This window comes from Leguminivora glycinivorella, chromosome 26 (assembly GCF_023078275.1).
Source record: "Leguminivora glycinivorella isolate SPB_JAAS2020 chromosome 26, LegGlyc_1.1, whole genome shotgun sequence".
Lineage (NCBI taxonomy): Eukaryota > Metazoa > Arthropoda > Insecta > Lepidoptera > Tortricidae > Leguminivora > Leguminivora glycinivorella.
In genome coordinates this window covers 11,099,886-11,123,813 of record NC_062996.1, presented here as the reverse complement: position 1 = coordinate 11,123,813, position 23,928 = coordinate 11,099,886, and the positions used below count along the sequence as shown (strand labels likewise).

General features: G+C 37.4%; 1 protein-coding gene across 2 annotated transcripts in view; it reads right to left on the bottom strand.

Annotated features, from left to right (window-relative positions):
• Nucleotides 1-3,595: 3,595 nt before the first annotated feature.
• Nucleotides 3,596-23,928, bottom strand: part of LOC125239909 — a 108,837-nt gene continuing 88,504 nt past the window's right edge. For both annotated transcript variants that reach the window (XM_048147679.1, XM_048147678.1), the window contains exons 5-6: nucleotides 5,477-5,557; nucleotides 3,596-4,116 (exon numbers count right to left, since the gene is read on the bottom strand). In XM_048147679.1, the coding sequence (XP_048003636.1) occupies nucleotides 4,005-4,116; nucleotides 5,477-5,557 (193 nt within the window). In that variant the 3' untranslated portion in view covers nucleotides 3,596-4,004. The remainder of the gene's footprint in view (nucleotides 4,117-5,476; nucleotides 5,558-23,928) is intronic.

Sequence of the window (23,928 nt, the reverse complement as noted above, 5' to 3'; positions counted from 1 at the left end):
GACATCTAGCGTCATCCACGCGTCAACTAGGGTAAATTATCAGTACTGCTACTTGTCAATAGATGTCGTGACGAACAAAAAACGTTTGCTCAACAATTTTTAGCTAATATTACAATAGTATTAACCAGCATTCTGTTTTCAATTCCTTCTGCTTGTAATATAAGTTGTAAACTTTTTTAATATTACATTTTTGGCAGACGCGACACTGTTGACACCTAGTGTCGAGCAGTGGTACTGATAATTTACGCTAGTTGACGCGTGCTTGAGGCGTGATTGTCGCTAGATGTCACTACATTTACACTTGCATTTACTGATGTATAGAGTTACATCTCTTCCCTTAGGTACTTATTCTTTTAGGTTCATATAAACAAAAGTCCTGTTTATGTACATGCGCGGATTCAGGGGGGGGGGGGTCATGGGGGTCATAACCCCCCCCCCCCCCCCCCTGGAGCCTAGGTTGGCCATACAAATAGACCACGTGACCCCCGCCTGAGGCCTGGGCCTTTATCACGTGACCCCCCCCTGGGCACGAAGCTGGATCCACGCTTGTTTATGTAGATATGAGAAACTTGAAAACCTATCATAAAATTGTGTTTACGGTGAAACGCTGTTTCTCATTTTCACTATTCATTTTAAATTGACATAATAAATACGTATTTACATTTTTACAATAAATCAAATCACTTGGGTTAGTACGCGTAGTTGATTCTTTCAAATGCAAATATAACTTTTAAAACTATTGGACTTTAACTGAGACGGTCATCGATCGACTGCAACTGCATGCTAACTGCACGAGGACTGCAGCGTCTGCATTCCCCGTATAATGTGTCATACAGAAGTATTTAAATAAAATTATACATATTATATCAATTTAAATCTACATAAATTCGTAGGTTTGATTAATATTTTCTTCGGTTACCGCGATAGTTACTCATGAAATAAAACTATGGAAACGGGTGACAACCGTTCGAAACGCCGGGATGAATCGTAAATTCATTATACGCGATTTAATCCGTTTACATAGTTTTATTTCATTAGGTTTGATTAGCACTTTTCTTGAAATTAAAAAAAAAGTGACACACATATGTGACACTCCTTGAGTTGCAGGACTTGCAGGCATCCATATGTTACGGTGACCGCTTTCCATCAGGCGGACCATATGCTTGTTTGCCACCGCCGCAGTATTAAAAAAGGGATTTCAAGCCTCAATTGCCTCTCAACGAGTGATGTTTTCGAATTAAAGGTGCCATATTGTTGACATTGTCGCTTATTAAGTTATTACAATTGTTATATAGTATGAATTTTCTGAGATGCACTTTTCGCTTTTGCCCTAATCTGTTAAACAAAGGCCTTTGTTTCTATTATTCGCCGCGGTTAGCTCCTGTTTCCACAGCACGTGCCAAAGTCTCAGTGTAGTTAAAAAGCAACTGTCATGATAGAAATAAGGTTCAAATCCATAAAAAGCCCTTTCGGAGATAACACGTTTTGTCATATTCAAAAAAGTTACCTGCACACTGCAAACTGTTTAATAAATTTGAACCTTATTGCTATCATGATAGTTGCTTTTTAACTACACTGAGACTTTGGCACGTGCTGTGGAAACGGGAGCTAACCGCCGCGAATAATAGAAACAAAGGCCTTTGTTTAACAGATTAGGGCAAAACCGAAAAGTTCATCTCAGAAAATTCATACTATACAAGTAACCTATTAGGGGCCGTTCACATATTACGTCACACATTTTGATATTTTGAACCCCTTTCCCTTAGTTCGTTTTCACATTATCCGATCCGATATCGGATGTCGGAAGGATTTCAATAGAAAGAATTAAAGATGGCGCCTGTAATGTATGGGATATCGGTCCGACACCCGATAGCGGATCGGATAATGTGAAAACGCACTTACGCTGTGGCGTAATATGTGAGTGTCGTTATGCTTAAGCGACCTGCTTGAGATTGCAACAAATAATGATCTTAGAAAATGTTGGTGTTGTGTTACCTCGAAAACCGTCTCAGTTAAATTACCCTCGAAAACAAAACCTACTCTCGTTCGGATACTATTTCAACATTTTTCAACAACATGGTAATATTCTTTCTACTCAATAAGAATCATTTACTTCAAAACCCAATTATTTCAATATATTCTAGTTTTAATAAGTACATTTACTAAGAATTCCACGAACTACACATTTACGTACGAATATATTGTCGAAAAGAGGAACTTGCTTATTACATACTAACTTCCACCAAAGATAAGCGAAAATAAAAACTGTCACTCTTGAAGCAAACTCACAGTAGGCTTTTTTAATTCTTACTGAGCTCACTAGATGGCGCTCTACTCCTAAGTTAAAGTGGCTCCATCTACAATTATGACGAGAACTCGAATTTAGAATGTCAGTTTTTATTTCGAATGAACTCATCTCTGCTCCCACCTTAAATTACCAAACTTAACATTATAAGTTTGGCTGTTTTACACTAAAATAAAATCTATTATTTTAACACTTAAGAACCGTATAATCATAATATGTATTTACATAGACCTATGTAATACCTAATAACTACTAGAGCATGTATAATTTCTATATCATGACATATAGATTCAAAATGAAAATCACTATTACCGAAATTTTAATTTTAATACTGCAGGTTTTATATCGAGATTATTTATTTCCATTTTTAAAAGAAGTAAAGTTTATTTTTCATAATATTGCTTAAATATATTTATATGTTATTGGGCATCTTTACGAAAACAGATAATTGCAACCTTATTAAAACCGGTTATCTGTCAAATTAATCTAAGCAATTATTTTATCTAAATTCTGTAAAAAGTACTACCTAATCATTGTAATAAGGGGCGCCCTAAAAATTGCTTGTAAAAAATTAGGAAGATATATAAAATAAAACCATTTTTTATTCAGTAGCTTCCTAAAATATGTTATTTTGTTTTTACCTGGGTTCTTTCAAGTGGTGCCATCTAACAGTTATGGGATTTATTTAAATGTCTTTCAGATTCAGTATTTCGTGAAAATGCCCAATAAATCCTTTTCTTACAGATAAATATTATATGCTAAGTATATTACAGCTAAAACTAAGAGATTTCATAGATTCTCCACCTCGAATAATATTAAAAACAATATTAAAGTAAATCACATTTGTCTGTATTAGTCTACTTTATTTACAAACAAAAGTATAGTAAAATGGGAACTAATACCAGCCCTTTTTGAGAGCATTTGTCTCTTTCTAAGGAATAAGTATGAAAGAGACAGCAGAGGGCTAACACCGGTGTTAAATTGAAATAAAATTAACCATATAAAACATACTCTTACACCTATCTCTATGCTCTGTCATGTGGGGTATTTGAAAAATATTTATTTGTTCTAGAGAAGGAAAAAAAAAGAAAACCCTACATGTCTTTCTCAACCTCTAGCCACAATTAAGTCTTTTTTTTTCCTTTAAAATCAAAACGACAATTAGGTACTACGTTTATACGTTAACAGAAAATTGATGGATAACTTTTGAATGGTAATGTAAAAGATGGCGAAATATAAAGTGAGCCGATATAAGATCTGTGATGTTCTTCTAAGTTTCTTTGATAGCAAAGAAACTTAGAACAACATGGGGTCACTTTGAAAATTGTTACAAATTATATTTCTGGGCCACGGACAAATAGCCAATTGCTATAGGCACCTTGATTAAAAATATTAGAATGTTCATACATTCAATTTATGGAATAATCAATGCAATGTTTTTAAAGTCACTTCTTATGTCCCGTGGTAAAGTTGCTATTAATATCTGTAACAGGGGATGCCACTTAGCCAAGATGACCATACATCGACAAATGTCTAAAAAATACCTGAAGGGATGCTGGGCGCTTTAGAATTGTCATCTTAACTAAGCCATCCACAAATCGCAAGCAGTTTTCACTTAAGAAAACTAGATGTCGCTACGCATACGCAACATGCAGCGACATCTACCGTAATCACAAACACATTCAACCCGAGCTTAAAGTTAATACGGCATGTTGTCCCTCAAATACGCCCGTTTCGTGTACGAGCGCCGCAAACAGCGCCCCCACCAGGATCGCTGCGTGCAGGATTTGACTGGCTTCAGCACGAAACATCTGGAATAGAATAAGAATAGGTTGAATATCATTAAATAAATAAATGTCTTATAGGACATTCTTACACAGATTGACTGAGTCCCACTGTCAGCTCAAGAAAGCTTGTGTTGTGGGCTATATATATAATATACAAATGTATATAAATATGGCGATATGTATATAAATACATAGAAAACATCCATGATTTAGGAACCCATGTGCCCATCACACAAATATAAATGCCCTTATCGGGATTCGAACCCAGGACCGCGGCTTAGCAGGCAGGGTCGCAGCGCGCTAGGCCAGACCGGTCGCCAAAACCATCATCATTGGTCAACATTAGAGATGCAACGAATAGTTGTTTGGCAGGATACCGACATATTCGGACAGCAGAATTTTACCTACAATACCTACAATTTAAGCAGGGTTTTGACTTGTTTCGTGCGAACTTCGCGCGGAGTCCATTTTGTTTAAATGTTTATTTTTTTAATAATAAAGGGCTATGATTATAAGTATTATAACCGTAACTGTTTTTTTTTTACATTTAATTTGTTTACCCCAAAATCATTCAATCAAAAATAGCACATCCGGTATCCGGCCGGATAGTACGTCACTAAGTCACTATCCGGTATCCGGCCGAATATTAAAATAAGGGCCAAATAGGCCGGATACCGAACAGTAACCGAATATTCGGTGCATCTCTAGTCATCATCATCATCATCAATATTCTGCGGTTCCACACTAGGATAAGCCGCCAGATTCGCCACATAGTTGCCACACGTGGCAGCCAGATTCGAAAATTTAAGAATCAACATACAATTGTTCAAGTTCGCCTTTGTACTAGTGATAAGCTCTTTTTCTTGTGTGTTGTATTATTTTCTGGTACAATAAAGTGTTTTACTACTACTACTACTACTACTACAATTGTTATTCTAGTAATATTTATAGTTATACGTTAAGATTAGAATTAAAAATATAAATGGTGTGTGTGTAGTTATGTATGTGAGTGTGTGTGTGTGTGTGTGTGTGTGTGTGTGTGTGTGTGTGTGTGTGTGTGTGTGTGTGTGTACGTGTGCGTGTGCGTGTGCGTGTGCGTGTGCGTGTGCGTGTGCGGGTGCGGGTGCTGGTGCGGGTGCGGGTGCGGGTGCGGGTGCGGGTGCGGGTGCGGGTGCGGGTGCCTGTGCCTGTGCCTGTGCGTGTGCGTGTGCGTGTGCGTGTGCGTGTGCGTGTGCATGTTTGTGTGCGTGTGCGTGTGCGTGTGCGTGTGCGTGTGCGTGTGCGTGTGCGTGTGCGTGTGCGTGTGCGTGTGCGTGTGTGTGTGTGTGTGTGTGTGTGTGTGTGTGTGTATGTATGAGAGCATGGTGTTGCTAAGTAAGGTCACCTGGTTTGCACTACGTTGAAGAAGAGCTTTCCAACCATGTTGGACATTGAAGTGTTGGCCAGCTTGAGACAGGCACGGAACCTGGAATGGAGAAGGGTTATTAGCGACATCTAGTGGTGGAGCACTTTAGCGCTTGGACGCGGAATTTATTAAGGTTAGCGACATCTATTGGTAGTACTATAGAGTTTGACGGCGGACTAGAATTTTTAAAGTTTTGTAAATAACTCCGATGTTAACAAGAATATATGGAAAAGGACAATCGCTAAATCCTTTCCAGTAATAAATTCGATTACTGGTATTTAGTAGAAGCACTTTTAAAGTGTACAAAATGTCAGTGCCTTTCAAAATGGCATTTGGAGTATTTTGGAGTAGGGGTGATTATTTTTTTATAGCGGAAAAATGTAAAATATAATATGCTTATACACATTATTCCACAAATGTGCAAATAGTCGATGCGTGGTACATTCGTATAAAAATAATTTGTACAGCGCCATCTAGTGTTCTCCAAGTAAGCTCAAATACAATAAGCGACATCTACAACAATGATAAGGTGCACAACGTAATACTGATATCGAGTCTTTTCTACTTACCTGTCTATGGCTTTTTTTTAAAATAAATATTATAAGACATTCTTACACAGATTGACTGAGGCCCACGGTAAGCTCAAGAAGGCTTGTGTTGTGGGTACTCAGACAACGATATATATAATATACAAATACTTATATACATATAAAACATCCATGACTCAGGAACAAATATCTGTGCTCATCACACAAATAAATGCCCTTACCGGGATTCGAACCCTGGACCGCGGCGCAGCAGGCAGGGTCACTACCGACTGCGCCAGGCCGGTCTATGGTAGAAGTTAAATCTAGCGTTATTTTAAAGAAATAAAAAATACATCATCATTTATTTTTTATTACAAATAAACAACATATTCAGCGTAGATTCTTATTTCGGGTCTACCACTACTAGGCCTACAAATAAGTAATTAATAGGTATCCAAGGAAACTAATATTATAGAGGATTTTTTATCAAAGTAAAATTTATAGTCAGGTTGCCTTGACTACCATCTCTCGACACAGGGTCAAAATATTTAGAACCTTAGTTTTGAATCTGACCCCTACTCTTTACCTGATTGATAATGTAGGTACATATTCAAATTGTTAAAAAATTATACTAGCGCGATCTACCGAGCATCAACTAAAAGTGTGTCGCCAAAAGAGCACATTGTTTTCTTTATGGTTCTGAACTTTTTTCTTAAACTTGATTTGATCTTGAGTTATATTGTCTTTGAGTTAATAACAGTAGATATTTTACGTTCCATCCTTCAAAGATCGTAAACTTAAGTCGCGCGCCAGACCGGCAAAAAACCAAACTATCGTTAAATGCTACATTTCGTCACTTGAGAGCAAATTCGCGCCATTTTACGACAAGTGTCATAAAAATGGGTTTAAGAAAGGGATAGCATACCAGGTGTTTAGTCCATTATTACCTACTGTATTAGGTATGTACCTCTAGTAGTGACTAATATCCATACTAATATTATTATAATAATATTCTTTCCATATTATCTCTGGACCATGGGGTCCCGGGCCTTTGCAAGGCGTACGTGGGGATATTATTTATATTCCATACTATCCATACTAATATTCATAATAAATAAATAAATAAAATAAATAAATATTGGGGGACACCGATCAACTTAGCCCCAAACTAAGCAAAGCTTGTACTATGGGTGCTAGGCGACGATATACATACTTAAATAGATAAATACATACTTATATACATAGAAAACATCCATGACTCAGGAACAAATATCTGTGCTCATCACACAAATAAATGCCCTTACCGGGATTCGAACTTGGGACCGCGGCTCAGCAGGCAGGGTCACTACCGACTGAGCCAGACCGGTCGTCAAAATAATAAATAAATAATAATATTCATAATAATAAGGGAAAATGTGTGTCTGTTTGTTTGTCCGTCTTTCACGGCAAAACGGAGCGACGAATTGACGTGACTCTTTTAAGCGGAGATAGTTGAAGGGATGGAGAGTGACATAGGCTACTTTTTGTCTCTTTCTAACGCGAGCGAAGCCGCGGGCAAAAGCTAGTACTTCGTAGTTATTCGACGCTGTCAATTTGGTTTTGAACTAACAGTCCAACTTTGTCCGGGGAACTAATAGGTAAAATCCCATTGATACAAAAAAAATCATATGCAGAAGAATTTATTTCTTTATTTTATGAAGAAAGGTTTCATGGCGGTAATAAAGTTATATGTCCAGAACAGATTTTACTATTGATACTTTTTATTGATTTTATTATTTTATTATTGATACTTTTGTGGTTAACACGTGCTGTAATAAAAAAGGTGCTATAGTGCTTGGTCAGACAGTTATACTTTATATGGGTCAAAGGTATTAAACTACTTTTTTATAAGAAAGTTAGGCTTATGTATCACGTGAAATTATGTTTATCACCACTTAAAAAGTATTTTTTTTTTATATTGTCATCTTCTGACATAGTGGACCGATTTTTATGAAACACGGCTAAGAACACTCCCGACTTACTCAGCTTTCAAACGAAGAAAACTAAATCTAAATCGGTTCATCATCTGTTCGGGAGCTACGATGCCACGGACAGACACACCACTCACACACACGTCAAACTTATAACACCCCGTCGGTTTTGCGTCGGGAGTTAAAATATAGCATGAATGAAATTCCTCAACATGGCTCGTAGTCATATCGTCACTACTTTAAAAAAAACTTGTATCTTCGTCTGTCAATGAAAAGAAAATTGTAGTAAGTATGTATGGAATGCATATAGACTTACTGCGTTTTAACTTTGAGGAACAGCGTGAGATACGAGATTTTTTAAGACGATACGGTAGCGAAAATGCTAAAATGGAAAGGAGCCCCCTTTCAACTTGGGAATTTTAGTTAAATATACAAGTGTTAATAACTAGATTTATCGAAAAAAAATTGTCCATTAAGAACAACTCAGTCAAAAGATACTTCAAAAAAATCTTTAAAATTGAGGTTCCGCTCTCGACTCTTTCCTCCTTCAAAACTTAATCAATCGGAACGAAATTTGAGAATCTGAATAACAATGAGATAATCTATGTCGGACCGTTTAGCTTTTTCGGTTAATTGTTACCAATCTTGAATATCACACCTTTTTTTGCGCCACAATGAAAAAGGCCGTTTTTGGAAATTTTTGATTGGCTTTAGAGTCTTTAAAAAGCAGAATATCAAAAAAATCAAAACGGTCCGACACAGATAAAAATAATAGCAATCTGTGTTGAAAAAAACATTGCTCTATCTTCAAAAACCAGCGAGGAAATAGTCGAGAGCGTTTGTATGGAGAATTGACCCCTACCGTATCGTCTTAAAAGTAGTGACGATATATTTCTTGTTAGTGCGTTTTCACATTATCCGATCCGATATCGGATGTCGGACCGATATCCCATACGTTACAGCCGCCATCTTGGATTTTTTCTATTAAAATCCTTCCGACATCCGATATCGGATCGGATAATGTGAAAACGGTCTTAGGCTGTGCTGTACACTACACAAACTTCTCAACTGCAAAACATATACATACTTAGTTCCTCCACACCCCTATCGTTTTAAAAATAGAACTTCGAAAATCGAAACTCAAAGGTGCGGGCGAACTCCTTGGTCAGCACTTTAGCTAACGAGTAAAAAAAGAAAAAAAACAAGTGGCCAGCATTTCGCTAATTCCTTTTCGGGGCTGTAAGCCTTCTTTTGTTCTCATTGATCGGTGTTTGACGGTAAGTACTGTAACTAAGCCACTTATGGCTTAGCGGGTGGCGGTAGGGAGGGGATAGAACGATGTCGATAAAAAAAAAGTGTGTTTAGTATGTGAAGTTATTTTATTGGTTATGTGAGCATTGAGACATTAATGCTTTAAAATATTTAAATCCAATTTATGGTTTTATAAAATAAAAACATTCGAATTATTTAATTACCTACCTATATACCATTAAGGGATAAGTCCGCCTACATTGTATATTACTGACTCTGTAACTGTGTCTCTTTTGTTTCCTTTATGTACAATAAAGCTTATACATACATACATACATACATATATGGTAAATATTTTTAAATGAAAGAAAAAATGAAAAAAAATTACACGGTCCATTTTTCCTTTTATAATATCGCTCGCAGACGTTTCTGCATGATAAAAACAAATTTAAATGGTAAATGTTAGGGGAAACAACGATATCTTGGATTTTTTTTTCATCTCACTATTAAGACTAGCATACAACATGTATCTAAATATATAAAAGAAGAAGCTGACTGACTGACATATCAACGCACAGCCGAAACCGCTGGTCCTAGAGATTTCAAATTTGGCACGTAGGTTCCTTATATAGTGTAGAGGAGCACTAAGAAAGGATTTTCCAAAATTCACCTCCTAAGGGGGTTAAATGGGGGTTCAAAGTTTGTATGGGGAAACAAGATTAGTTTGACTATTCTATTCGAAACTTCACAGGAAGATTCCTTAAGACATATGACTGAATACGTGTTTCAGGTTTTTTGAAAATTTAATCCCTAAAAGGGTGAAAAGGGGGTGATAAAGTCAAAAAATCAATATGGGTATCGTTTTTATGGTTTATCGGGTCGCTGATCACGATAAATACAACGTTTTTAAAATCTAACGAGGCGGAAGTGAAATACCTTCTCCCCTGTTGTGGTGCAATGGGGTTTAAATATCAAAAAAATATATAAAAGAAGATATTGACTGACTGACTGACATATCAACGCACAGCCGGAATCGCTGGTCCTAGAGATCTCAAATTTGGCACTTAGGTTCCTTATATAGTGTAGAGAAGCACTAAGAAAGGATTTTTCAAAATTCGCCTCCTAAGGGGGTCAAATGGGGGTTCAAAGTTTGTATGGGGAAACAATGTTAGTTTCACTGTTTTATTCGAAACTTCACAGGAGGGATCCTAAAAACATATGACTAAAGACGTGTTTCAGGTTTTTTGAAAATCTAACCCCTAAAAGGGTGAAAAGGGGGTGATAACGTCAAAAAACTAATGTGGGTATCGTTTTTACGGTTTATTGGGTCGCTGATCACGATAAATACAACGTTTTTAAAATCTAACGAAGCGGAAGTGAAATACCTTCTCCCCTGTTGTAGTGCAATGGGGTTTAAATATCAAAAAATATATAAAAGAAGAAACTGACTGACTGACTAACTGACATAATATATCAACACACAGCCGAAACCGCTGGTCCTAGAGATTTCAAATTTGGCACATAGGTTCCTTATATGGCGTAGAGGAGCACTAAGAAAGGATTTTTCAAATTTCTCCTCTTAAAAGGGTGAAATGGGGGTTCAAAGTTTGTATGGGGAACAAGATTAGTTTGACTATTTTATTCGAAACTTCATAGGAGGATTCCTAAAGACATATGACTAAATACATGTTTCAGGTTTTTTGAAAATTTGACCCCTAAAGGGGTGCAAAGGGGGTAAAGTCAAAGACACAATATGGGTATCGTTTTTATGGTTTATCGGGTCGCTGAACACGATAAATACAACGATTTTAAAATCTAATGAGGTGGAAAAGAAATTTTCTCCCCTTTTGTTGTGCAATAGGGTTAAAATATCCAAAATAGCCATAAGTATAGGTTTAGTTTTTATCTTTACTTCTGGTTCAAGAGATTTCAAAAAGACACGGAAGTTCCTGAGAGGAAGTTCACCTCCTAGCACGATAATTTGACAGGGACAGGGACAGGTACAGGGACAGGAACGGGATAGGGTTAGGGATAGGGATAGGGATAGGGAGAGGGAAGGGATAGGGATGGGGATAGGGATAGGGATAGGGATAGGGATAGGGATAGGGATAGGGATAGGGAAAGGGAAAGGGATAGGGATAGGGATAGGGATAGGGATAGGGATAGGGATAGGGATAGGGATAGGGATAGGGATAGGGATAGGGATAGGGATAGGGATAGGGATAGGGATAGGGATAGGGATAGGGATAGGGATAGGGATAGGGATAGGGATAGGGATAGGGATAGGGATAGGGATAGGGATAGGGATAGGGATAGGGATAGGGATAGGGATAGGGATAGGGATAGGGATAGGGATAGGGATAGGGATAGGGATAGGGATAGGGATAGGGATAGGGATAGGGATAGGGATAGGGATAGGGATAGGGATAGGGATAGGGATAGGGATAGGGATAGGGATAGGGATAGGGATAGGGATAGGGATAGGGATAGGGATAGGGATAGGGATAGGGATAGGGATAGGGATAGGGATAGGGATAGGGATAGGGATAGGGATAGGGATAGGGATAGGGATAGGGATAGGGATAGGGATAGGGATAGGGATAGGGATAGGGATAGGGATAGGGATAGGGATAGGGATAGGGATAGGGATAGGGATAGGGATAGGGATAGGGATAGGGATAGGGATAGGGATTGGGATAGGGATAGGGATAGGGATAGGGATAGATAAGAATAGGGATAGGGATAGATAAGGATAGGGATAGGAATAGGGGACGGGGACGGGAATAGGGATAGGGGAGGGACGGGGACAGGGACGGGACGGGGACAGGGACGGGACGGGGACGGAGATGAGTAAAATGCAGGTGGCCCAGTGCGAAGGGATTAGTAAGTAGACATCGGCGAGTATCCTGCATCCGTAATAACTATTACATTCAATGTGCTGTGAGAAGATCGTTGTTTGCTTGCCTTTTATATGTTTACGTTTGCAATAAGTATAAGCAAAATGGAAAAAATTGTAAGCGACAATGCAAGGAAGTACTTTTTACCCTACCGAGCATAGCGTCGAAATACTGGCTATGTGGGTTGTATGAAGTTTACCCAGTATAAATATTTATATAGGTAAAATACAAACATATTCGTACCTACTAACTACGCTGTGGTCGCTGTGTAACAATTCTACAATCATTGCAAGAATTTCTTTTAAAACAATAGTAATATGTGTAAGGTACAGTCAGCCAAAAAGTGGTTTACCACTTTTCGATCAATAGAGTCGAAAAGTGGTAAACCACTTTCTTGGCTGACCGTACACCAAATAGATCAGTTACAATGGCCCCCAGTCGAGAATTGCCCCGCTTTACCTTAATCGAAGTAATCGCGGACAGATGTACCTACAAAGAAACCTACGGATCCAAATGAAAATCTTATTTTTTGTAAACGTTTCAATAAACGTTCCAAAAAAGTGGTTTACCACTTTTCGATCAATAGAGTCGAAAAGTGGTAAACCACTTTCTTGGCTGACCGTACAGCAAATAGATCAGTTACCATAGCTGGGCACCGTTAATCAAAAAGTTAACTTCGTTAATCGCTAATCCGTTACTAAAAAAGTTAACTTCGTTAATCGTTAAAGCGATACATTTCGACAAATTTAACGTAAGTTAAAGTTAATCGTTAATCCGTTAACACATGAAAAAAATAAACTTTTCTTTAAATATTTAGTTGCATCAGTATCCACTATAACGTATTATATTGCTGTAAAAGGCTGAAGTACAGCTAGCCTATTGAACTCTAGGCTGCACGTGGAAGGCAGTGATCGCCTGAGCTACTGCCAAGAGCTGTGTCAGGAGAGATGCTGGCGGTGACGGGACTGTTGTGGCACTTTGGGCGGTAGAGGCTAGGGAAGCGAATGTGGTCGTAAATAGGCCTCGAATTTGCTGCCCTATCACTACAACAGTCGCCATGGTAAAGCTTAGGATTCACCGAATCAAAGTTAGTAAAAGCAAATCCACGTGAAGAATACTTTTTTAGGTAATATTTCGGACTTTTAGCAATCGACATCGGTAAACCTAGGATTTACCGGCAAATCATAGGATTTGCCGTACTTCGGGCTTTTATAGTAGCGCTCAGAACGTGTTTTTCGCAGCGCAGATGGCGCCTGTGCCCTACTAGATTAACGATTAACGGACTCGGAAAAATTTAACGGAAGTTAACGAGTCCGTTATAACATTTTTTCAAGTTAACTTAAAAGTTAATCCGTTAATCGAAATGTTAACTTCGTTAATTAACGATTAACGGATTAACGAGTTAATGCCCAGCTATGTCAGTTACAATGGCCCCCCAGTCGAGAATTGCCCCGCTTTACCTTAATCGAAGTAATCGCGGACAGATGTACCTACAAAGAAACCTACGGATCCAAATGAAAATCTTATTTTTTGTAAACGTTTCAATAAGAATACTTTTATTACGCGGGCGAAGCCGCGGGTAAAAGCTAGTATAACATATTTGTCTTTGGTGTCTGTAGAAATAAATAGACAATGAGTACAATGACGTATCAAATAAGATTACCAAGTTAAAGATTCTATTAAAAATATCATGGTTATATTTGGATTGATAATTTTGGTAATTAACTTGTTCGTATTTTATTAATTGTATCAGATTGTCACTTTCAACGAAAATTAAAAATAACCGCAGAAAGTAGTCACAATTGGCCTATAAAATGTAGTCTATAACTTAGTAGTTATAAGTGAAATTAGATTTTAAAGCCCGTGTTGGTATTGCGCAAGCCAACATTCTCTTTCCAAAAGAATCGACACTAAATCAACGCACTTGACGTTTACCGACCTGCTTGTGATTTATAGCCATATACGATTATTGCATTTCACCATGAAAATATCATTAACATTCTTGCATTTCGAACAATGGGCTTAAGGCAATTTTTAACTTAGAAATAAAATTCAATGACAGAAAATGATAATACATTTGCATTCGCCAACAAACTGTCATACAGTTTGGCGAAAATACTATGTATAATTAGAATAATACAGTGTAACCTTTTTTTGAGTAAATAAATTAAAAAAAAAAACATAATTATTGTATCAGGCATCAAAGATATGTGTATATGATTTTTTATCGACTCATATATTGGTTGTAACTGTTTTAAGACGTGTGTAAAAACCTAAGTAATATGGTTTAGGATTGTAATTAACATGTTTTCCTTAGTATTATTAGTAAACACGATTGCAGCCACCTGATTTCCTATTTATAAGAATTGAGAATTTTTAGCAAACCTCTGTTTTTTACGAATTTTAGTCAAACCATGCATCTTCTAAAATTTGTCATTTGAATGAATGACTTTTTTTGAAAGAAATTTAATATACTGTCTACAGATTTTTTATTACTTTCTTTAAGTAAATGGCGCTCACTTGATCGATGTGATGTGATAAAATAAGAAGCCATTATTAATTATCGAGAGTATCGTCACCTAAATCGACTCTATCGATAATATCGACAACAAAATCGACTGGGTCGCATCCCTGCGGCTTGACCAGAAGTTTGGCAAATCAAGCACAGAGTGCGCTACAAGTCTACAGAGCAGCTTCGCAAATAGAGGCTGCGGGGTAAACTTTATTGAGAGTTTTTAACAAGCTTATAAGTTTTCATATCTAGTTTAGTAAATTATAATATAGCTGCTTATTTGTCTTTGGAGTAAATACCATTTTTTTTAAATTTATTTACTCAAAAAAGGTTACACGCAAAACTTGGCCTATGTTTATATGCCCTGTCAACTCAAATATATACATTTTATTGTATCTATGCTCTATGTACATTGATGATATTGGCTTTAATTCACTGTTGTAGGAAAATCTAAGCTAAAAATATTAAACTCTTATTTTCAAGAAGTGATATTTTTTCTTTCACTCACGTTCGCGATTTTTTGTTTTGTCTTCCTTATGCCTACATTTAGATCGGAAAGAATTTCTCAATACGTTAAATTCGCCTTTATGTATCAAACCGTATTGAGCAAAGTTTTCGTACGTGTATCGTACGACGTTTTTCAGTACAGATGGCCGTCTGCACTTTCGACCTGACGAGAAATTAATCACTTCTTGCACTAGTGCGTAAAAAAAGCAACATCTGTACTGAAAAAATACTCTTCTAATAAATCTTTGTATTCTCTACTCTACTCCAGCGTACTCTGTGCCCCTTAAGTGCATACAAAGACGGTAAGCCAGCGCTGATCCGACGATTAAACACCCTCCAGACCTTCACTTGTACAAATATGTTTGATATTAATGAGGGTAACACTGTTTCTACTAATTGTGTGGTATGTGACTATTGGTTTGGCCTAGCGCCTGATAAGCCGCGGTCCTGGGTTCGACTTCGAATCCCGGTAAGGGGATTTATTTGTGTGAGCACAGATGTCTGTTCCTGAGTCATGGATGTTTTATATTTGTATATTATGTATTGGGTTGGTAAGAAAGTAATGAGCGATCGATTGAATTCCACAGAAAATTTTTGAGAGAGTTCTAGAATCTTCTATGGTCGAAAGTATATAAAGGGCGAGTCGCACAGTTTCTCGTCAGTCATTCACTAGCTGTCGCCGAGCTAATATAAGGAAGAAAATGGACGAATTAAAAGTGCATGTAAGGCATTGCTTACTATATGAATTTCAGTCTGGCCATTCAGCCGCCGAAGCAGTGCGTAATATATGTCAGCGTGTTGCTCCTGAAGTTGTGTCTGAGGCCACGGCGAAACGATGGTTCCAGCGGTTTCGTAGTGGCGACTTTTCATTATCAGATCAACCTAAGTCTGGTCGACCGGTGAAGATTGATGTAGCCAAATTAAAAACCTTAATTGAAGGAGAACCGAGGCTAACGAGTCGTACTCTTGCTACCGAGTTAGGCTGCTCTCATGTCACCATAGAAACACATTTACACGAGTTGGAAAAAAACTACAAATACAGTGTTTGGATACCGCACGAACTTGATAGAGATCAACTAAACCGCCGTGCCGATATCTGCATACAACTTCTGTCTTTTCGCCGCACATTCAGCTGGTTGGACCATTTTATCACTGGAGATGAAAAATGGGTCTTATATATAAATCACACACGCAAACGTCAGTGGCTAGCTCCAAACGAAAAAGGAATAGAGGCACCAAAAACAGAGCCTCACCCGAAAAAGTTATGCTGTCCGTTTGGTGGGATATTCATGGTATTATTCACTGGGAACTCCTACCAAGTGGAATGACTGTTACCGCATCAGTATACTGTAATCAGCTTGAATATTTAAACCAAAAAATCTGTCAGAATCGTCCACAGCATGCTAAAGTTTTTTTCTTACACGACAATGCTCGCCCACACATTGCAAAAGTGACTCGGCTAAAGCTATTGGAGCTAGGTTGGAAAGTGATACCTCATCAACCGTACTCTCCAGACTTGGCACCTACGGATTACGCATTGTTCAGATCGCTAAGCAATGCCCTGAATGAAAAAAAGTTCGATGATCAAGCCCATCTACGACAGTACATAGCTGAGTTTTTTGAATCTAAACCTAAGAACTTCTTCGCCGATGCTATTCATTCTTTACCAGAACGATGGAGACAAGTAGTAGATAACGAAGGCCATTATATTTTTGATAAATGATTAAAATAATAAATTAAATAAAAATTACAATATTGGTTATGATTCGCTCATTACTTTCTTACCAACCCAATATATCGTTGTCTGAGTACCTGCAGCACAAGCCTTCTTGAGCTTACCGTGGGACTCAGTCAATCTGTGTAAGAATGTCCTATAATATTTATTTAAGCATTCATTACGGCATTAATTAATTAAAGTTATGTGATGTAATCTTGTTATATTGGTGAACAATAAAGAATATTTGTATTGTATTGTATTGCATTATACGCAAAGTGATACTATGATTATCTACTTGAATTTAAAATAGGAGTATTTACTCTAAACTGTAGTAAAATATAAATAATTTTAATTTTGCTTTTTTCCGTCCTCCAGCTCCAGTATTCGTCCATTGTATCTTTGATTTTACAAAAGTATTTAAACATTTTGCCGCACTTATGGAACTCTTATAATAAAATTAGTTTCATATTTTTTTTAATAAATAAATAACAAAATGAAACAAAAAATAACATTTTTTAATATTAGCGTGTATTTTATTCTTATCGATACCTAAGTAGTCTTTTCGTATTAACTGTTCAAAATCTCAAAATACAGATTTAAAACACTCCTTCTAAAACTAAAATTATAATGAAATCGTCTCTAAAATAATATTTCATAATAAACTTTACCTAAAATGTTCAGACCAGCACTCCATAAAATACGCGAAGGAATTGAAAAATAAAAGGCAGAATGAAAATCTTCGCGCCAAGTCGAATGCACAGATAAGCGCACTTGAGCAGGCATAGATAATAGACCGCGGTGCTGTTACAGACGGCTGGCGAGTTGTCGACTCGTGCGAACCAGGTTTAAAGGTAAATAAAAAAAATCTTGGCTCTAAAAATAGTGATTACCGTGGGTAAAATATGGGGTAAGTAAAGACGGCCAACCGAATCTTGGCACTGAAAATGGCGCAAAATTAAAATTATCCATGTTAATTAAGCCTTCACGCCTTCATGCTCAATCAATTTTGAAGTGTTATGAAATTGGATAAATTTAACTGCCGCACCACACTGGTTAGGTATTCTTGAGTCAAAAGTTCACCCGTGGTCGGGTCGTGTGCGACGTGCCGTGTATTTGTTGGCTTGGTTGATTTGCTAAACATTGAGGTGTAACCGGTGTAACCATTCGTTCGATGACAGATCAAATGCCACTGGTGCGATTTAGTCAAAAGCTCGCTAGTCGGGTCGTGTGCGATGTGGCCGTGCATTTGACAGGCCGTGACGAACCGCGCCATTTGTTGGCGATTTGGCGCCGCCATCCAGGCACGCTGTCAATTTTAGTGGGGTCGGTTTACAGTCAATGGACGGACTTGTTATCTTCTTGGTAAAAGTAAAGTCAATAAAAACAATATTAAACTTTAAAAGTTCTCCTGGTATTGTAGATGTGGGTGTTAAGTCTGCAAGGCTCAAGTGGGATTGGGCAGGACATGTCTGCCGAATGCATCCAGATCGGTGGGCCAAATTGGCTACCGACTGGACACCACAGATTAGCCGGGGCAGAGGTAGGCCAAAGAAAAGATGGCGGGATGACCTCGACGCATTTTGCAGCGACTGGCCGGAGCAGGCGGCAAATCGTGATGAGTGGCGGAAGAAAGGGGAGGCCTTTGCCCAGCAGTGGGACACAATTATAGACTAGGAAAAAAAAAAAAGTTCTCCAAAACGTAGGCCCCTTTAGAATCTAAAGGGGCCTACGTTTTGGAGAACTTTTTTTTTTTTTCCAATGATGTCAATATCTTAAGTTTAGATATTGACATCATTGGAGATATTTAACACAACCTGATGTATTTTTATTTAAGTTTCATTGTTTGCCTAATTTATTTATTATTAAAAAAATATAAAACTGATTTCAGACTTAAAAATACAAGAAGAGAATTGAAAATTGCAACTTATATATATGTTAATAATAAAACTACCGTGAGACACTGACATAATATATGAAACCTGTAAAATCGGGTAACTCACGTAAAATTGTCGAAGGTCGCCCGACATGTTTCGCTCCGTAACGGATATTACGAGTATTGCAATAAAACATTAAATGAAAACTGTAAAAGAAGAAACGTAAGGAAATATTTTCTTTGTAATTTAAATGCCTTCACTTTATTTTCCTCCAAGTAGGAAGTAAGTATAGGTATATGTACTTGTAAGATTTCTGTAAAAAAATGTACTCTCTGGGTGCTCAGTCCCCATGGATCTACAGTTTCAGCGCCAAAAGTTACAAACTCATCATTTCCATAAGGTGCGACTAAGGTCAATCACTGGTCAGTTTATAATAATTAAAAAAAAATCTTGACATAAATTTACATATCTATATCCAATGTTTTGTAGTATGTATGATAAATCTGTGTCATCCTAATAAGTTCGCGTGCTATTATCTTCCGATCAGTGCCAACAATACCTCCCACGCGGAAGTGCAGCATAGACAAGCCGTTTGTTATTTTAGGTAAGTAGGGCTGCACCACATCTGACGCAGCTCACTTTATGGCACGAAGGTCCGGGTATAGACATACATACATACATACATATACACCTGTATTCCATAAAGGGGTAGGCAGAGCACATGAACTAGTAAGTTTCAGTGCCACTCTTGGCATAAGGGGTTGAAAGAAATCCAAATTGTGACATTGCAGTGACAGGTTGCCAGTCTCTCGCCTACGTCACAATTTGACCCATATACCACAGTCGACTTCTACGACACCCACGGGAAGAACTTTTTTTTAGAAATTTTCTTAACTACATAGGACATTTTGGGAAACCTAGTGGATCTTGCTCAGCATCACGGACTCTATCAGCCTACCAATTTTTATCCAAATCGGAGACGTGATCCAAATGTACAAACTTAACGGAAATTGCTGTCAAAATGGCTGCTAACATAGGTTGGACCGACACTAGCACCTCATTTTCTAAAGTAGGTTAAATACACGCATGAAAAAAATTGAAAATCAATATTTATGTTTACGGTAAAAACAAAACTTAAGATGAAATGAGAGAGAAGATATTTTGTGACTTTACTTCAAAGAAGGGACCTTTAATCAGAATTTCTGCTAAATATTCAGACGGAAACAACTTATCACACTTGCTCAGTAAGTGCGCAATAGGCTAGTTTCCTACTAGTCAAATCAGCTTCTTTTTAAGAACTGTCAAAACGATTCTCCAATATAGAATTACTATGAAATTACTGAGGAGTGACGGTCAATTCATTTACTTTATATCTTTCTCTTTGACTTATTAAATAGAAATTATGCTTATACATAACTACTGTCTATAGGCTAAAATAGGTCTTGTAAATAGGCTAGGTCTTTGTATTTGGTGGACGGATTAATATCAATCCACCAGAAATACATAAAATTTGCATGCTTGTTTAAGTAGAATATGGAGAACTTGTCATTATATTTATACCAACCCTATGTAACCCGTATTTCGCAAATAAATTCATTTCATATTTTTCTAAATTATGTGGTGCTTTATTTCGTGCACTGCATAATTTTTTTTTAAGTATAGGAAACTAGGTTATTGCACATTGCGAGTCGCGACGCTTAGCGGGAATTATACATGGTGAAAAAAAAAAAAGGCTGTTTCAATACATTTCGACTGTCACGATGCCGCTCATTTCTATGGAAACAACCTATTTTTTTTCGCGATTTCAGCATTAGATCCATAGTAAAAGTTGTTCATTATGACCTCAAAAGTCACTATGCAAAGTTGGAATGGTGCCTGTGTGGTGACGGGTTAAGAATTTCACCACCCCCTTTCTTCCCGTGGGTGTCGTAGAAGGCGACTATGGGATACGGGTTAAATTGTGGCGTAGGCGAGAGGCTGGCAACCTGTCACTGCAATGTCACAGTTTCGTTTTCTTTCAACCCCTTATTTGCCAAGAGTGGTACTGAAGCTTTAGTAGTTTCATGTGTTCTGCCTACCCCTCTATGGGATACAGGCGTGATTGTATGTTGTATGTTATTGAATGGTCCTTTTTATTTCCGTGTCGATAGCTTTCTTTCGAGAGAGGCCACTTGCAACAACGAAAGTGGTGAATTTACCCACCATTTTATATGGAATTTTACAGATGACAGCCCACCGGAGTTAAGTGGTTGGTGCAAGTGGGCCTTAGTCGGCTTTTCTTATCTTCTTATGCTTCTTTTCTTATATTGTTTTATTGCAAGTGTCATGAAAAACATTGAGCGTAACTCGAGGCGTAAGAATATTGCAAACTCGAGTCTTTGAACTCTCGTTTGCAATATTTAACCTACGACCCATGTTACACAATGTACTTACTATATTCCACTCCAAGCATTTATAAAGACCCTTTAAATATGCAAAGCCACAATATTTCCTCAAAGTGGCCGTTAGCGAGACAAGTTGACACGCGCCATTTTGCGAGACGTTCCGAATTCAAAATCGCGCGCGCGGATGACTGGGCGCGCGATGGCGCGGAAACCATAGACTATACAGGTGGGTCTTGACTTTTTTTGTTGTTGAAAGAAGTCAATCGTTGAGGATGTCGAATAGTTAGGACACAAAGTTTTAAACTTTACTGACGCTAAATATCTAAATAAGATTGCAATATTGAAAAAAGTAAAGACTGATGACGTTTCTATCTACATTAAATTTGTTTAATTGGAGTAAAATATCATAGTATAGTCAGTTAGAATCATTTGCCCAATGATTAGAACTTACAACCCAGGAAAAACTTAATGCATAATTTTTTTCGGTCCTATTTCCTATTACTATACTAGAGATCCAAATGAAACTTATCCTCCAAAAATCAATCAATCAGCAGCAACAGGCGTCCATAGGTTACGGTGACCGCTTTCCATCAGGCGGGCCGTATACCTGTTTGCCACCGACGTGGTATTAAAAAAAATAGACCGTTGATATATAAAATATTACTTACATTTCTTAACATTTTTACAATCTACATATTGGCACGGAAGATAAAAAGGAAAACTTATTATATTTCCCTTTAAAGTGACTCGTTTGCGGACTGTAGTGTAACAAACTAGCCGGTGCACGGTGTTGCGTCTCCATCATCTTAACGCATTAGTTTGTTTAGTTGATCTTTAAATACTTTAATAGGTACTCTTTAAGAGAAACTTGAATTAGAAGGAAAGTTTTGTTTCTAAAGAAAATAAATGTGAAACTTATTTAAGCATTGCCTTAACAATTCCATGAATAAGATAAGAAAACTAATAAATACTCTATTGTTTTTATTCAATATTGACCTTAACAACTCTATCACATAAATCACATTTCAACTAATCTATTTTTTTACTTTGAATAACTATTCTTAGTCTCCTTGAGCAAAACACCCAACTACTCAGTACTTAGCAAAGAGGATCGAGTATTATAGAGAGTTACTGTCAAAGTAAAATGTGTAATCACAGTGCATCAACTGCCATCTCTCGACACAAGCTTTAAACTTTTGAACCTCAGTTTTGACAATTAGGTCCATATTGTTAGCAGAACTATGTCATAGTGACGTTATAAATGATATCGTAAAAAATCTCTTGCTGCTTGTCATTTTGACATGGTTGTAGAGTGGCTTAGGGTTCCAATTGGTTGACTGTACCTTTTTGGTTTCTAGGGCTTTGAGGTACGTTTTTAGGGTTCCGTAGTCAACTAGGAACCCTTATAGTTTCGCCATGTCTGTCTGTCCGTCCGTCTGTCCGTCCGCGGATAATCTCAGTAACCGTTAGCACTAGAAAGCTGAAATTTGGTACCAATATGTATATCAATCACGCCAACAAAGTGCAAAAATAAAAAATGGAAAAAAATGTTTTATTAGGGTACCCCCCTTACATGTAAAGTGGGGGCTGATATTTTTTTTCATTCCAACCCCAGCGTGTGATATATTGTTGGATAGGTATTTAAAAATGAATAAGGGTTTACTAAGATCGTTTTTTAATAATATTAATATTTATTATATAAGGGTTCCTAGTTGACTACGGAACCCTAAAAACGTACCTCAAAGCCCTAGAGGTACGTTTTTAGGGTTCCGTAGTCAACTAGGAACCCTTATAGTTTCGCCATGTCTGTCTGTCCGTCCGTCTGTCCGTCCGCGGATAATCTCAGTAACCGTTAGCACTAGAAAGCTGAAATTTGGTACCAATATGTATATCAATCACGCCAACAAAGTGCAAAAATAAAAAATGGAAAAAAATGTTTTATTAGGGTACCCCCCTTACATGTAAAGTGGGGGCTGATATTTTTTTCATTCCAACCCCAGCGTGTGATATATTGTTGGATAGGTATTTAAAAATGAATAAGGGTTTACTAAGATCGTTTTTTAATAATATTAATATTTTCGGAAATAATCGCTCCTAAAGGAAAAAAAAGTGCGTCCCCCCCTCTAACTTTTGAACCATAAGTTTAAAAAATATGAAAAAAAATCACAAAAGTGGAACTTTATAAACACTTTCTAGGAAAATTGTTTTGAACTTGATAGGTTCAGTAGTTTTTGAGAAAAATACGGAAAACTACGGAACCCTACACTGAGCGTGGCCCGACACGCTCTTGGCCGGTTTTTTCCTAGACTTTATCCGTCTATACGGAGTTACATATATTATGTCTTTGGTACTTAGTAAAAAGGCACGAAATAACATTTTCAGGGACACAAACTATCGCGCATACATTTTTTTTTATTTGCCACTATTCCAATAATAAAAAAGGAAATTGACCATAAAAAATAAAGTATAAAGTCCGTTCGCGCCAAAACTGCTGTCAAACAACTGTCACCCGCCATATTGGCTGCGTTCCGTTATCGCGCGATTTATAATGTGTGAGTAATGCGCTTAAATACGTGGTCTGACAATACATAAATTATGAACGGAGGGTGGAAAGGTGTTTCTTTGTCGCAAACTATCTGCTTGTTTATCGGGGCGGAAAGGTTCGGCAACAATGGGTGTACCTTGTGGCAGATTAGGTGGGATTCCATTTTTCATAGTTTCATTGCGAATGTGGAATAAATACATAGTCTATGTTAACTGCTCAGGTGTTAATGATTATTTATTTAGTTACA